This window comes from Corvus kubaryi, unplaced genomic scaffold, assembly GCF_017639235.1.
Source record: "Corvus kubaryi isolate FWS band 111438036 unplaced genomic scaffold, C.kubaryi_AGA036_p1.0 65432, whole genome shotgun sequence".
NCBI classification, from domain to species: Eukaryota; Metazoa; Chordata; class Aves; order Passeriformes; family Corvidae; genus Corvus; species Corvus kubaryi.
In genome coordinates this window covers 34,285-51,895 of record NW_024581996.1, presented here as the reverse complement: position 1 = coordinate 51,895, position 17,611 = coordinate 34,285, and the positions used below count along the sequence as shown (strand labels likewise).

The window sequence follows — 17,611 nt, the reverse complement described above, 5'->3', positions numbered from 1 at the left end:
CCAGAGGAAAAAAAAAAATAAATATTTTTATGCCATTCAGGATTTTTATACCACTTTACCTGTTAGTAACAGGGTAAGGCAGGTACACTACACCTGCCAGGTGTCACCATCCTCAAGTCCAGGAATCATTTTTATTCCCAGCAGTTAAAATTTCCCTTTTGAACTCATCTCATGTGAACCAGGAGGTATCAAGATGGTTTAACACTTCCCTGGAAGTGTCCAAGGCCCGGCTGGATGGGGCTTGGAGCAATCTGGGATAGTGGAAGGTGTCCCCACTGGATGTCCTTTAAGGTCCCTCCCAACCCAAACCATTCTGTGATTCTACAATTTGACCACTTTAAGAAACCTAAATACTCATTTTACAAACCTTATTTTACAGCACTTTGCAACAAAACCCAGGATTTGAGATTATTTCCCCACATATTTACTGCCTGCTTTGACTTTAGATTGGGATTTCCCTCAGGTGCACTCCAAGCAGAATGGCTGTGGTGTATTTTCTTCCCTGATTTTCCAACACTACTGGAAAGGAGATGAAAAAAAGAAGAAAACCGTATGTCATGTGGTAACATATAGAGATAATTGGTAATTCATTCTTCACCCTGTGCCCAGGAACAGGTGAATTCTCCTTAAAAAAATCCCACCACCAGCTCTGGGAAACATCCTCCTTCCCCTAAGGGAGGTTTGGCTGCTGTGGGCTCCCACATGAGATTTGTAGGATTTGATCCTACGGATGGCTTGGCCTCATTAAAAACATCCTTAGAAAAGGTATTTGTAAATGTCAGCCACGAAAGATTAGGAAATACAGAACAAATTAATAATAAAAAGGAGCTGCTCTGGGGTTTAACCTCACGGCTTTAACGCTGTAATTGGGAAATCAGCGACTCATGTTTGGAGGAAATCCCAACAAAGGATAAGGCATTAAAACAAGAGGCTTTATTCCTTGTTTGCAATAAACCTTGGGAGGGAGCAGGCAGCCAGATGTCCCCTGGCAGAGCCTGGAAAGCCAAACTCACTGGGAGGAGCCACTCATTCCTTGGGAGCAGCTCCCAAACCCGCAGCTGGCAGCAGGGACTGTCCCTAACGAGGGCATCCAGCAATTTTCCCAGGACTGGGCTGATTCCCAGCCCACCAAAGGAGAATCCCATCGATTTTACTGGGGGCCACCAAGGTGAGAGTGCAGAGTTTCACTCGCTTCTTTCACAGGGAAGCCTTGAAACGACTTCGTGTTTCTCTGTAAGCAAACAGAGAAGAGCAGCAGTGCTGGAACACATTTCCCTTTCCAACACATCCACCCTGAACAGGAAAAGGATCTTCTGAACAGGAAAAGGACCTGCAGATCATAAAATCACAGAATGGTTCAGCTTGGAAAAGACCCTGAAGATCATCAAGATCTTCCAGTTCCAACTCCACCACCACAGGCAAATTTTCCCACACAGTTATCATCCCACTCTATCCTGCAGTTGTCCCCCCACAACAATATCCTACAATAATTATCCTGCTTCACCTGTCCCCCCTCCCAGAAAATCTTTTATTTTCCGTATTAATCCCTATAAAATTAAAAAAAATTCCTACTCCTGACTTGGTGCTTTACAAACATTAATTTTAGATTGCTTTCTCTATTCCAGACAGTAAAGGATCTCACTGTGTGAAAAACTGGGGATAGCCCGAGGGGAGATTTAATGAATGTATCCATGATTTCTAGAAAGGGGGGGAAAAAAAAAGATTATGCCAAACGTGGAAAAAATTGACTTACCCTCTTCATTAATGTGCTATCTAAATTTTGAATAATGGATTTTAAAAGTTAATATCACTCTCAAAAACCACAGAGCTTCGATCCTGTTTCCTGACCAACCAAGCACATTTAAATCTCACATCAGAGCTCAGAGATTTCAACGAAAACACATCCCCCTGCACAGACTCACCGTTCTCCGTGAAAGAGAAGCACACAGATATTACACCAGGCTCCCTGGCTCCCACTTTGCTCAGAAGGAATCTGCATCCAGCTCCAAATGCACAATTAATATTTCATCCAGCCCTGCTGAGTACCCTTGAGCTCCTAATTGACTGCACTGATCAAAGGAACAAAGTTAAATATCTGCGTTGCTGGAGGGGAACCCAAAGTTGTCGTGTCTGAAGTGACAATCACAGGTAAACACACTGAAAAAGGGCTTCAGGGAATTCTGAGATTCCAAAGGATAACAGGAGAATGGCCAAAGGATTCTCTTATTTATTTATCGGTGCAGAGCAACTGAGACAGGGGGAACTGCTGCCCACCCAAGTCCCCTCCTTAAGCTGGAACCAGATGATTTTTAAGGTCCCTGGGTCAAAGCACAATCCCTTGAACAAAGCAGCAGAAAGTCCAACAGATTTCTTGAGTGAGTTCACAGCCCTCAGGTGGATCCATGAGGGCCAAGCCCTGAGTGAAAGAACTGAGCAAAGAGAAGAGTTTATTCACAAGGAACAGGATTTGGGATGTGCAAGATAAACAAGAGACTGGAAAGATCTATTAAAGTCTCTTTCCAAAGTCTCTTCCCACCTGAAGCAGCTCTGTGTGCTCAGAATCTGGACTGGTTTCAAGCTAAGAGGGGTGACAGCATCACTTCCATGCTGGAAAACTGTACCTACACTTGGCTTGTGGAGTGAAATGTGTTTGAGATCAGACACCTCTGCTTGAGTCACGGTAAGAAACTCTCGTGGTGTCAGCACAGCTGTGTGTGAAGAGGTGAAAGAGCAGAAGGAGAAATAAGACCTTTGAGTAGCTCTGTTGCTAAGAAAAGCTCAGGGGTTGAGCTGAGTTATGGCATTTAACTCTTTAATTCCCAGCATCATTTACAAACAGCTCACACCTCTCTAAGGGATGTCAGGAGTAACTTGGGACATCATCCCCAGACAGAACACGTGAGAAAAAAATCAAGGAGACCACCAGCAACAGCATCATCAGCAAACAATCCTGCAGTGATTCTCTCCTGACAAAGCACCACCTGTTTGCTGTATTTGTAAGAGAAAAGATTAATTCCCGAGGTTTCTGTGCAGAGCTCACTGTCCTTGGCTGAGCAAAAGACGCTTAACTAAAGGCACAAAGCCTCCAGGCTCTGCCCAAGGATTTTTAGTAGCTTCCTATTTTCTGTTATTGAAAAAATAGTATTCATATAGGATTGAAAAAGTAGTATTTCATTAAGAACTGATAATCTGGACTTTTAACTTTCGTTTTTAAAAGCAGCTGATGTTAATTCAGGGCCAGGTTGGATGGGCTGAAGCAACTTGGTCTGGGGAGAGTCCCTGCCCATGGCAGGGGTTGGAATGGGATGGGATTTAAGGTCCCTTCCAACCCAAACTGTTCTGGGAATCAATGATGTTATTTAAGGTACAACAGGAACTTCTACAAACGGGAAGTTTGGGTCTGCACAAGCAGAAATAAAGCACAAATTCTCTGCGTGGCTCTCTGCACCACAGATTTCTGTGTTACAGAGGTATGTGAGTGCAGCAGGATGGTGACTGAAGATATTTGCATTAAGAAACTATCAATATTCCTCATTTACAGGCGGTGCAAGAGCCCTTCAGAAGTCACCATATGTGCCCCAACATCAGAAGGGTAACGAGGACAAGGAAATAAAGCCACACTTCCCTGGACTCGGTCCAAAACCATCAATAAAAAGCTGATTTTCTCTCTCTCCTGCTTTTTTTCCCTCAGTGTCCAAAGATTTGGCAGCACTGCTTTGTGAGACAATTATATCTGAATATCAAAGTGTTGCTGTTATTAATTTACTGTGGTTTCACTGCACTCCTTCTCAGCTTCACAGTTCACAACAACACCAGTTAGAACACAAAGGAACTACTGCTAATATTTCAAACATTCACAGCTCAGCATCAAACAGAACTTCATGTGGGAGGTGTCCCTGCCCATGGCAGGGGGTGGAACTGGATGATCCTTAAGGTCTTTTCCAGCCCAAACCACTCCATGATTTTCTGATTATAACAATGCCTTAAATTCTATTTTCAGTAAACATTATTGAACCAGGCTTTGTGATAGAGAAATCCCAATTAAAGGAAGACATGATATTGATGATTTGTCATTTATTCCCCCCCATTCTATGGGAACTGCCAATGAGGGTCATGTCCAAAAGTTTGTAATAAAGGGACAAAGCTCCCCAAAAATCTGTGACTCAATGAACACCCCAAACTTCCAGATGATGCAAAGGATCCTCTGGATTACAACTGTGTCAAAGCAAACTTTGGGGAATTAATTCCATTCTTGGGGAAAACCTCACCACCAAACTGATCAGTCAACCCCCATGGAGGACTTGGGGTTTCCATCAGTCTGGCCAGCTGGGGATTAAGTTTTTCCCAAAAAAACCCAGCAGTAAGAAGCAATTCCACATTGTCCATGAGAGCAGCAGAGCAGGAGAGGAATGGCAGAATATTTAGGAAAAAGCACCAATGCACAGCTACAAATTCTAAATATACCACCAGAAATCAAAACCCACAGAAGAGAAGAACATTTATTTTAGGCTGCCTTTGCCCTCTCTGCTTCTTAAATGAATAATGAAGATGTCACTTGGCTCGAGACACCACAGGGGAATAAAATGTCACCACCGCAGCTGCCGAATTCCCCACTCCCAGCCCTCCAAATTAAGGGGAAAAACCCACAAAACAAAGGGAGAATTTGATTAGGAAAAGTTCAAATCCTTGCCCAAAGCCTGGCTCTTCCTGTAATGCTGCATTCTTCTCTTCTTGTGTAAACTTCTCATTATAACAGAGCCATCTTCATAATGGAATAATTGGGGTTATAATGTAACTGTGGGAACATAATTCCAGCTTTAGGAGGGGCAGCATGGCCCTGTAATGTTGTTTTAATGTGATTTGGGGACTGCAGGAACTGCCTGAACCTGCTCACTTAGGATTTGATCAATGGGAATTAGGCTCTTAAAGAGATGAAGCATTTGATAATTCCCAATTTGATCAATGTGAATCAGGGCCTTCGTGGGGATAAAACATTTCTCATGGACGTTTGGAATATCAGCTTAATGCAGGCAGCAACAGGAACTGCAGACTGAAGACTTGCAGGTCTCTGATCCAGATCCACGTGGGGTATTTATATTTTTCCCCTTTTAACAGGGTTTAATTATCCCTAGAGACTGATGAAGCCACAGCTGATGTAATTTCACGGATTAAATGGAGGAAGGAAAATCCAGGAAATATTTAATATATAACAACACCATCCACTTCTTGCTCTTGGAAGTGATGCAGCTTAAAAAGTGGAAGAAATTCAAGTTCTATCACTAAAACTTGGTCCCTAATTCTAGACATGCCTAAAATAAAGTCAGACTATTTGCTAATAACCCCACAATTAGATCCATTAATCTTGCACTTGGAACCTGAAATCACAGGCAGCACATGGCTTTATGCATTAACAAAATTTAGCAGCTCAACCTTACTTAATTCTTCTTTTACAGCCAATTAAACAACTCTTTAAACACCACTGGAGCCTCTGTCCTCTGAATCCTCACGTGCAATTAAACTGCACATGAGAAGTGCCTGTGACACCAAAGGAGCATCTTTAGGTCTCACTAAATCATTCCTCATTTATCCATCAAGTTCCATGAAGGAGGCAGTGATAAAATAACATCTCCTGCATCGAAACCTTCAATGAAAGGATACGGTGTTTAAAAGGATTTTATGTAAGGGAAAACCTTTAAATTGGAAAGGAATATTGGTATTTCAGGCACTTCATCAAATCTGCCACAATTTATGTGCATATTTCAGGCACCTTTTGATTTCCTGTTTTTTTCCTTTTGTTGTCTTTGAAGGCAATGGACCAATACTGGATCCACTGATGTAAAAATTACAAATAAATTTTAGGAAATTTGGCTTCAAGTGCAAAAGCAGCACAGCAATTGCAGTACTGCTATTACAGACCAGTCAAATGGATGATTTCAATTTATACCTTTCTAGAAAATTAAGAAAAGACCAAGCTCATCGAGTGTTAGGAATGTGATTCCCTCTCCAAATTCCCCTCAGTAAATATTCCTTGATTTCTGTACCCTTTAAAATGGTTTTCTTCAGTTTCTTCGATGCTCAAGACTGGCCCCTGCTCTATCAATCAGCTCCATTTGTACAGAAAGGAACCCAAAGTATTTGATTTATCTATTTTATTTAGGAAAACATTTATGTATCAGGAGGAAAATCCCAATCCCAAACCCATCTCCCACCTCTGACCACTAAACCCAGCCAGAGCTCTTCAAATCCCAACAAAACCTTGTTTTGGAATAATGCAAGTGAAATGAGGCAATCATTTGATTTAAAAAGCTGAGAATATCCCACTGTAACAGAGGAAGGAGACACCCAGGTGGGAATTTTATCCCAACCTACCTGGATTTCCAGACATGATGGAAAACCCTCCGAATTATGCTTAAATCAGACCTTGATCAATGGTCGTCCTGTCCCTCTTGCTTAAGGGACAGATGAATTTAGTGCTCAGTATACTCTGCACCATTAAACACTACAAAATTTTTTACATATACACCAGAGAATATTCAACAATTCATGCTGTTAAGAGAAAAAATGTGTTTTTCTTACACTTTAAAATTTTATTTGTATCATTACCAGCAGCTCAGAGAGGACTTTTCTCTTCCTGCTCATCAAAAATCAAAACAAAACACAAACCAGAAGAAAATCCCTCCACAAATCTAAAAAACTCGTGGCAGAATAATTCATTTTCTGCAGCATTTCTTGGTTAGAGGAGAGAATTGAGGCTGTAAAAAGTTCTGTGTCCTCACTAAAATGATAAATGGAACCTCTTGCCTGAGGGATGGAGCAGCCCAAAGGGAAGAGTCCAAGGCTAAGGGTCACTGTCACTTTGATCCATCAATTACCAGATCTTCACTTCACTCTCTTCAGGACTAATCAAAATTATTTAATTTGACCTTCACTGTTGAGGGCAGAGTGAAATTCCTCATTTAAATCCTTCCCATGGTGCAAGCACGGGATGGATGGGATCGTGATGCAAAGCTGGAATCCCATTTTCGGGGCTCCATCAGAGAGAGGGATCTATTCTTAGACTCTTTCATGCTTCTTATCAACTACAAATTAACAAATGTATACTAAGTGGGCATCCCATTTCTCTGCAGCTTATGGTTCCTATACATTGGCCTCCAAATTCTCCCAAATTCCCTCCTTTTAACAGCCAGAGGGACTGATAGGATCTGTGAGGGAGGAAAGGGGAATTATTGTGCATTTTGATGTGGACAGAACTCACGCAGCTGCCAGGAAAAAAACAGGAGAACAGACTCACTTGAACCGAGCTGAGACTTCATCAGCAGCTTTTTGGTATTGCTCAGTGGTGACTTTGTAGAACTGGGCACTCTGGAAAGAAAACAGAATAAATACAGATTCCAGTTAACAGCATTTACAGGCACGCTAATATCTAGTCAATAAAGCTAATTTGGATTTAAGTTGTTTCAAAAAACCCTCAAAACCTAACCATAAAATGACAAAGTTTCAGAAATTACTTTTTTTGGGGGGTGGTTTTTTTTTTAAGTGCATCCTCTTGATTATGCAAAAGGAATGGCTCCTGGGGAGGAAACCCTAAAGGGACACGGGGTAGGAATCCCATACTCAGCACAAGGTGCTCCTGGACTCTCTGCAACTTCTTCATTAGAAATTAAAATCAAAATACAGATTCTTTACTCCTTTGCAGTGCCCTGTTTGTGTTCCTCACACACATCTCCTCCCCTGCCTCACAGGTGACACTCGAGCCAAGCTTCAAAGTCACACAATAAATTAACCATGGCTCCACCTTCCCTTTTGCTCCTTGCCTTGAAAATGCCTCTCTAAGGAGTTCCTGGAATATTCCAAACTCCCAGGTTGCTTCAATCAGTTGCTAATTTTAATTTTTAAAGCCAGGCAGCTTCAGAACTGATTTTCATCTCCCTTAAACCCAGGGATAGCTTTGATTTGGTTCTACAAAATCATTCATTTCCAAAGCACAGGTGGGAGATGCTCACCAAGCAACAGAACTTTTCTATGTGTGAAAACAGCAAGGGCAGTTTCTGGCTGTGGGAAGAAGGGGGAGGATATTCCAGAGGAGCACAAGGATGGCATGAGGTCAGACAGCTCTGGGAGAGGCCTGGAGGGGCTGGAGCGTGTCCAGGGAAGGGAACGGAGCTGGGAAGGGGCTGGAGTGGCTGAGGGAGCTGGAAAGGGGCTCAGGCTGGAGCAAAGGAGGCTCCGGGGGGACCTTGTGGCTCTGCACAAGTCCCTGACAGGAGGGGGCAGCCGGGGGGGGTCGGGCTCTGCTGGCAGGGAACAGGGACAGGAGAGAGGGAACGGCCTCAGGCTGGGCCAGGGGAGGGGCAGGCTGGATACTGGGAAAATTTCTTCCCCAAAAGGGCTGTCCAGGGCAGCGCTGGAGTCCCCATTCCTGGAGGGGTTTCAAAGCCGTGTGGATGTGGCACGTGGGGACATGGGGGCAGTGGTGACCTTGGCAGTGCTGGGAATGGTTGGACTCGATGATCTCAAAGGTCTTTTCCAGCCTAAAGAATCCTGAGATCCTACAGCCTGAGACAAATCACTGGAATGTTGTTTTGCTTCATGTCTCAATAACACAGAGGTGGCATTTTTCAGGAGGTTTTTATAGCCTCGGCACAGCTGGACCTCAGCTATAATAACCAAAGGCACCTGGCTGCCCAGCTGGAGGGAGAAAGCAAAGTTGAAGCAGCTCAAAACTCCTCTGAAACCATTTTCCTCTGAATGCTGGTGGAAACAGGGCGTGGAGAGGCAAAAAGGTTCTGCTGGCATTTGCAAGAATTCTCGTGTAGCTTTGAGTCATCGGCATCCCAGGGAGTGATGTTAACATGGCAACAAAATCCTGACAATCCCACACTGGGAGATTGCATCAAAACCAGCTGAATCCTTATTTTAACAACCTGGGACTTTATCCCACGGTTTGGAGTTACTGATGCCTCAATATTGATTTTGCATCTTTCAAATATTTAACATATGTCGGGCTGGGAGAGCTGGGAATGTTCACCCTGGAGAAGGTTCTGGGAGAGCTCAGAGCCACTTCCAAGCCTAAAGGGGCTCCAGGAGAGCTGCAGAGGGACTGGGGACAAGGCCTGGAGGGACAGGAGCCAGGGAATGGCTTCCTACTGGAAAAGTGAAATTTAGATGAGATATTGGGAAGGAATTCCTGGCTGGGAGGGTGGGGAGGCCCTGGAATGGAATTCCCAGAGCAGCTGGGGCTGCCCCTGGATCCCTGGCAGTGTCCAAGGCCAGGCTGGACATTGGGGCTGGAGCAGCCTGGGACAGTGGGAGGTGTCCCTGTCCATGGCAGGGGTGGGACTGGATGGGCTTTAAGGTCCCTTCCAATCCAAACCATTCCATGATTCCATAACACACATGGATGCCACGATCCAGTCCATGGGAAGCATCATTCCAATTTGGTGTAAAACAAAGCAGTTTAGCTTAAGACACTGATGTATGAAAAAGCAAAATGATGGAAACATTTTTAGGAGGAAAAAAGTGGAAAAGCCTGGAAGTGGAGAGATCAGTCTTCCACAAAAGTCCCAGATGACACAGGTCTGTGGTCACTGGGGGAGTAAACATGTCCTGAGGAATATTTATCATCTTATGAGCAGTGCTGGTCTCACTCCTGCAAAAACACTTCCCGAAATTCCAAAAGAAGCAGCACCAACTACAGAAAAAAGGCAAAGAAAAACATTCTTCCAAGCTCTCTCCTTGTGAATGATAATCCTGAAATGTACTGAAATCAGTGAATAAAATGCCAGCTCCAGACAGGGGTAAAATTGTATTGCAGGGCTCCTATTTTCTCACAAATGATAACAAATTGGGCAAGAGGTGCTGCAGGCAAAGGTCAGGCCTGGATCAGCAGGAGCTCAGAGCTCTGCTGCACTCCCCACTGCCAGCCCCACACCTAATCACTCATTTGCACCAAAACCGAGGTTTCCACGCACGGCACCGGCGGTCATTTATTTTTTCATAAATCATCGTTGGCCGGCGAGCAAATGGAAGTGAAATTCTCCTCACACCAGTGACCCCCTGGCATGCAGCAATCCCAGCTGCCCAATGACAGCCAGACCCAGCTTGTTGGGATGGGATGGGATCGATAGGGCCGGGATGAGCCCGCGACGGGCGGCGGGGCGAGCGTGGCCAGGGCAGGGCTGAGATGATGAATCGCTCTCCATCACCCCCTGTCCCCTCCCAGGCCAACACGGACTAGAATCTTATTTAAGCTGCCATTTATCTTTCTTTGGCCCGGTCAATAAAGATGAACAGAACAGTTGTAAGGATCGATTGCAATTTTTTATCATTTTCAAGCATGAAGGAGCATTTCTGACATAAAAACAATATTGAGGGTGTACTTGTTCTGCTTTTTAATTGCAGTTCAAGTGATCAACTGAGCTGCTATGTATGCCCACAAGTTTCAATCCTACAAGCTATCAAGAAATCATTTGTTATCTTAGATGAAGTGTGCTGTTTGTTGGCTCAGGCCTTCCTTTGAAATTCACTCAGATTCTCTTTTAGAGATAAACTCTCTGTAATCCAGAGATGAAGTTTCATTTTCCCAGTCCTCCCTAATCCTCCAGATAAAAGTGCAGTGGTCATTTCCCTAAATGCAGATTAAAAATGGTGCCGTAACATCATTTCCTCATCTCCAGATAAAGGCATATATTTATTATCTTCATCCTTGGAAGTGTCCAAGGCCAGGCTGGATGCGGCTTGGAGCACCCTGGGATAGTGGAAGGTGTCCCTGCCATGGCAGGGGTGGAACTGGATGAGTTTAAAGTCCCCTTCCAACCCAAATCCAGTGGTTTTGGCCCAAAGGTAATGAACATATTGCAGTAAAATTGAGTAACAAGTGGTGCCTTTTCCAGAACCACCTCCAGAGTGAACTGAGAGAAACAGAGGCTGAAAGAGAAGTTAAAGAGAATTTCAATTTTCATTGTAAATCCATCCAATTTTCCCTGACACATACACAGAGCCACAGAAAATACAAATAATGCCATAAGTCACGAAGAGCAAAATGAGATCTAACCACGGGTGAAAAGTGTTTTCACCACGTTTGCCACTGAAATAATTTTCCCTGAGTGAAAGTGGGAGCAGCTTTTTAAAGCTGGAGGAATAAGAGGAGAATTATTTCTCTCGACAGCTCTGATTTCAAAGGTCTGTGTAAGAAAATAAATTCCTGGAGCCCCTCACAAGGTCACTGTTTTGTCTGCATGGGGGACCTCAAAGCACGAGTACACGTTTCACTCTGGGCTGAAAATCTTCAGATTTGCAGCCAGGTAAAGTTCTGAGAGATCCTGTGTCATGCAAGCTGATAAAAGATTATCAAAAGAACAAGGAGAACTTGAGATCCCTCATTTAATTTCACCAGAGCTACTTCACCTATATGCACCATTTTATTAAAAATGTGGCGAAGCTGTTTCTGCTGCAGACAGACCACGACTTATTTTGGCACTGAATTCTTGCTTTTAAGCCCCCTGGCTCTTAAAGCCCTGAAGAAATTCATTATGAGAGTAACATTCATGCAATCTATTTAATTTTTTAAATTAAATTTAATAGTTACGTAGTTAAGAGTTGATTTGACAAAGAAAAAAAAGACATTTGACTTGCATACAACAGAGACAAATCTGCCCTTTTGCTTCAAGTTAGTGCTGTGAAAGACAAAAATGAGCCCAGCTTGACTCCAGCTCAGCTCAGCACCTGCTCCACCCACCAAAGGAACGAAGGGCTTGGGCTGTTTGGCACCTTTGAGAATCAGGGGAGAATTTTTAATTTAAAGACTTCTTCCTTCTCATCCTCCCCCACAGAAAGACTCAAAGCATCGGCAGGCAAAGATTATCCTGTTCCCTGAAAGGCAAATTGGGAAGTTTTCTGTGCCTCTTTTAAATCCATTTCTGCTGCAGTTAAGCTTCTTTTCTCCCTTAATTGTACTTGTGGCCATTTCATCTCAGTATCTCTAACAAAGCCATTTGTGGGTAATAGGAAGCATTTTGTTTTAATCATCCTGTTGACACAGAGCCTGAGATCTGAATGGCCTCAAGAGAAGAGATTTCCAAAGCCACAATGAAGTTGTTTCACTGATTTTAGTCCAAATTCAAGACTGACCAGGCTGCTCCAAGCCCCAATGTCCAGCCTGGCCTTGGACACTGCCAGGGATCCAGGGGCAGCCCCAGCTGCTCTGGGAATTCCATTCCAGCCCCTCCCCACCCTCCCAGCCAGCAATTCCCAATTCCCAATCTCCCATCCAGCCCTGCCCTCTGGCACTGGGAAGCCATTCCCTGGCTCCTGTCCCTCCATGCCTTGGCCCCAGTCCCTCTGCAGCTCTCCTGGAGCCCCTTTAGGCCCTGCAAGGGGCTCTCAGCTCTCCCTGGAGCCTTCCCTTCTCCAGGTGAGCACCCCCAGCTCTCCCAGCCTGGCTCCAGAGCAGAGGGGCTCCAGCCCTCGAGCAGCTCTGGGGTCTCCTCTGGGCTACAGAGGAAAAGGCAAGATTAGAAGAAATAAACTTAGAAACATCCAGTCATGTTTCATCTTTGAAAGCGCCACCAAGTGAACAAGGACAGGAGGAATTAGGGGAGAAGAAAGAACAAAAAGAGAATAAAACCATCAACTGTTCTGTGCCTACACCCCAGTTCCAAGTCACATTAAATTACAGCTTTATAAATATGACCATTCCGATGGCATTTGCATTCGAATTTAATGCCTCTGTTTGTCTCTGAATTGATTTTAACAAGCTATGGAAAAGCAAGCATTTAACATCAGACAGCTTCCCAAGTAAGGCTGCATCTTCATTCTGCCTCCCAGTGATCTATGGATGAGGGAATCTCTTCTGAAATGTCAGCAGATCAGGCCTGTGCTTGAATTTTTAGATAAGTTATTTTTTATACAAGTTCTGACTGCTCTCATTTGATCCAGCTGCCCTACTCAGTCCATTGCTGCAGTTTTTATTCCAGAGATGAAACTAAGGATGTCCAAATCCACACTCAGGGATTCTACAGAACACTTAAGACTTCTACTCTTGTTTTAAAATCATATTATGAGCTCCTTCGTAATGAGGGGGCTCACTGCCCTCACTGGGGCTGTCATTAGGACTCACTGGATGGATGAGAAAGTTCTCTGGATCTGTCACAGGGCTGAAAATTGGGTTTTTATGAAATCTATTCAAACGGAGCATCTTTCCTTAAAAAAATGGTTGCTGCCCAAAGCAAACCAGTTTTCCAATCCTTAACTACAGCATAAAAGGTGCCTTTGGAAAAGGACCTAAGAAATCCCTTCCACCACAATTTAGGACAACTCAGGGACTAAAGATGAATGAACAGAGCAGGGGATGAGCTTTTGCAGCAGAGGAGAAATTTTTTTTTATGTGCAGTAAGCGGGAGAAGTAGCTGCAAGGCAGGGAGAAGGAATTCAAACTGAAAGAGAAGCCCCACAGAAAAAAAATGCAGCAAAGGAAGCAAGCTGGGATGCTGGACTAAACCTGCAGAGGACACACAGATAAGGGAGTTAAGGCTAAAGCAAATCATCAGGATTTTGGTGGTGCTTGCCTAGAGCTGCCTATTTCAAATTCAAGTGCAATTCCCTCTCTTCTGCCTTTATAAAACCTCATCTGTCCCTTGTGGCCTGGAAGAAGCTGCGTCAGGACCAAGCTGTCCCTCTGACAGAAGAGACGCCTGAACTGTTATGGACTGGAAGGAGGATTTGGGACCCCCAAAACCACCCAGTACCTGCTCCTACAGAGAGATAAAACCCCAAAGGTATCCAAATGTGCTGCAAATGCCACAAACCCACCCAAAAAAACCCCTGGAAGGTGTCCCTGCCCATGGCAGGTTGGAATGAGACGGTGTTTAAGGTCCCAAACCAATCTGTGATTCCACGACACGTGCTGTGCCTGGCAAACGCCCTGCAGGAAGAAAATTCACTTCCCATCAGTGATTGCTTGATTCCATGATGGGTGCTTGTCAAAGATATTCAGTGTGCAGCATGCGGGGTAAAATACTTAACTCAGTTATCAGCAGAAAATGGGGGGAAAGAGAGTGATTTTTGACCTTTTCTTCTGAATTTCCAACTCTGTTTTTCAGGCACCACTAACTAATGCCTTTAACTGCAACTATTAATGGCTCTGAAGTTTCTCCCCAGCCATGCCTCACTTCACTTTTCTGCCCTGCTAGAACATCGATCTCTAATTTGTTAACACTCAGAGCTGCCAAAGAAAATGAAAACCTTTGTGAAAAGGACAATTCTATTCAAAGTTCTTACAGCTATTCAGCCAAGCAGCTAATCTGCATGTAATTGTAGTCCTGGTGTTAATACAAATGTGCTCAGGCTTAGAGACGCACCTGAAAATGCACAACTGTATTTATGGCCCCTCCTGATGACAAGAAGCCTCATTCAAATCATTCCCATTTACAATTTTCCTTCTCAGCTCAGCCCTGTTTTAAGGTTTTTTAAAAAAAGCCACTATTCTGTGTTTTAAATTATGTTCTCCCTCAGGAACCAATGGGGTTATTTCTCCACGACCTAAAGCAGGCTTTGCCCCCCAAAAGGAACATGGTACATCTTTGAGGCACACGGGAATGGGAGTTGCTGCTGCCAGGGGTGATGCCCAGGAAATGTAAGTTGGGAAATCCCTTCTGTTGGTGGCATCAGGTACAAACGGCAGCACAGGAATAAGGATTTTAAATTTCTGTCGTTGGTTGCTTTTATGGAATTAATTCTTAAATACTGGTCCAATGGGCCACTTATGCAAAGCAAAAACCACACCACAGGGAGCTACAGCAGCTCACAGGCAAACCATGATCAGCACGAATCCTAAAATCCTGGAATGGTTTGGGATTGAAGGGACCTTCAAGATTATCCAGTTCCAACCCCGTGCTGTGGGCAGGGACACCTCCCACTACCCAAGGGTCCTATCCAGGAATGGCTGTGACTTCCAGGGATATTCCAGTGTTTTATTCCAAGGTCCAGAGCTGTCCATTCTGCACATTTCATTTCAAAATACAGCAGCAGAAAGTCAGTTCAGCCTAAATCTCCTACTCCCTTCCTGCACAGCTCAGCTCATCCTGCATGAACGACTCCCACAAAGTCCTGAGGTGTTGGAAACTCAAGGCAAGACAATCTGAGGTCACTCACAGAGCTGTTTTGGCAAAACTTTTAGCAGAGACAGCGCTAAGTCCAGGGAAGTTCTTCCACGGTCTACAGCAGCCATGATTTTAAGAGGAAGTCTCAAACTCTGAGAAAATCTGGGAAAATCCCTTTAACCACCACTTGTTTCCAACTCATTTTGACCAGAGGCAGAGGTCCCATGGAGTGGTCAAACAAGTACCTCCCTCCACGGAGAGCAAAGGGACAGGGATCCTAAGAGGCTGTGGTATCTGCAGCCTCGGAGGTCCCCAACAATTCCACAAAGCCCTCACCCATCTGCTCAGCGTCGGTGCTGATGCTGCTCTGAGCAGGTGCCTGGACCTCCCAAGGCCCCTTGCAGTCTTAACAACTCCATATATATGGAAATTTGGATCTGCTATCAGGGTGAAAATCTCTTTTGCCTTGTAGATGTGCAATCTGCTCTGCAGCTGGAGGTGAAATTCATCTTGTGGCAGCAGCCCAACAGAAAGAATCACAGATTAGCTCTGTCTTCTTTCAAATCAATGGAAAATAGCTGGGTTTAGCTCTGTTTATTAGATCTCCCCTATCACTGCTGCCTGAGATTGGCTGCCTTGGGCCATAATGAGTGCAAGATTACCATTTTTTGAAAAGCACAAATAACACTCACACGCCAGCCCAAGAGAGACCACGAATAAAGTTCCTGAAAGAAATTCTAAAATATTCTGTCTCTTTCAATCCAACAGCCCTGGCAACAGTGTCATGGCACAGGCTTGTGCTGCTGTCTCTCTCTCGATGCTTTAAAAAGTTTTGTCTGGTTTTTCCAGCTGATATTTGTGGGAACTTCCCTCAGGAAGCAGTTTGATCAATCCTACCAAATCCTCATTTTGTGGAATTATGAGCTGCAGTACCCAAACAGGATGAGTTCAATACCCAAAACCACTTTAATATTTGCATTTGGTCCGAGCAACAGACTTCTCTGAATGTTGCTGCCACAAATACTCTGAATTTTGGTGTCACCGTCAGGTGGTATTTTGATGATTGGGATTAGCAGGAGAGCAAAGAGGGGGTGAATACGGACAGCAGATTTTTTACTGTGCCAAGTTCATGATCCAGGTGAAAACAGCCACAAGAAAAGGCAGAAAATCTGATACCAACTGACTGACAGCTGATGCTGCTACAACAAAAGCCAAAATGTAAGAATCTACATATCAATAACAGGTTTTGGTGATGGTGAAGCAACTGAAGAACTTCAAGGATGGTCTCTGGCAGCTGCTTTGAACACCAGGTGAGAGCAGTGAGGAGGTATCAGCACTGGTACAACAAAAACCACTGAGAATATAAAAAACCCCTGGTGAAAAACAATGTAGGTATTTGTTTGGATGACTGATAAGCACCTGAATCCAAGAAAATCACATTTTACACTCATATTAGGTGGAGAACTCTGCTCATATTTAGTGAAGCAAGAAAGGAAACGAGCTCTGAGCACGTTTAAATCAAAGTAATGGGAGAATTTCTCAGTGCTCTTCCAAGAGTGGATCCCAGCAGACCCATTGTGCTCGGAAGCTGCCTCGTGAAGGAAAAGCAGCCACAACTCAGACAGGTGGGCTCTCCCTAAAAACCTCCTCAGATAAATTCCAGGACCTAAGAAAACGAAAGCATGGCACAGTGGAATTATTAGCACCAAACACATTGATCTGGAAGTTTAAAAAGTCACTGCACTGCTCTTAATAAGGCAAAACCCACAGAATTCCTACAGCTGGATGACACACGAGGCCAAATAATTCAAACAGATTCCTACAAGCATTCTGAATTTGTAACTATGTTCTGTGACCTCTGAAGATGATTCCCACTATTTCCTGGGCTCCTTTTTCCTGCATTCCTCATGGGTTCTGTTTATTCTCACTGCCCATTTCCAGCTCCCTCCTGCAGTGCATTGTTGAAGCCAGAGCTGTTATTCTGCACTTCAGCCATCCCGCAGGTATTTGGGGGATGCTCCCTCCTACAGATGGATTGTTTTCCACTGGAGCCCTTATTTTTCCTTCCCATTCCAAGTGATCCCTTGTGCTGCACACCTCCATTTCCCCAGGCATCCACAGACAGACATTCCACCTTTTCCCTCACTGGCCTGAACAGACTTTCAGTTGTTTTTGTGAATGCATTTTGTGTCACCTACATTGTCCCCCTATCACGGCCATTTATTTTGGTAAAATCTCTGAACTCAACATTTCCCTGCGTAGGGTTAGAAAGGGTCTGCCAACCCCTGTGCCCATCGTGGAATTTGTTTTTTTGGATGGGATTCACCCCTGGAAGTATCCCAGGCCAGGCTGGACAGGGCTTGGAGCAACCTGGGATAGTGGGAGGTGTCCCTGCCCATGGCAGGGGTGGGACTGGATGGGCACACACAACCACAATCATTTATAATTCTCCTTCATTCCTCACAGCAACAGGTCCAGCTGGATAAATTCCATCTCTGTATCGATTACCCAGC

At 44.4% G+C, this 17,611-nt stretch overlaps 1 protein-coding gene across 1 annotated transcript in view; it reads right to left on the bottom strand.

The window, feature by feature from the left end:
• Positions 1-17,611, bottom strand: part of LOC121673436 (MICOS complex subunit MIC19-like) — a 48,795-nt gene that overhangs the window by 15,663 nt on the left and 15,521 nt on the right. Inside the window, exon 3 of the mRNA XM_042046729.1 lies at positions 7,292-7,362. Within this exon, the coding sequence (XP_041902663.1) occupies positions 7,292-7,362 (71 nt within the window). The remainder of the gene's footprint in view (positions 1-7,291; positions 7,363-17,611) is intronic.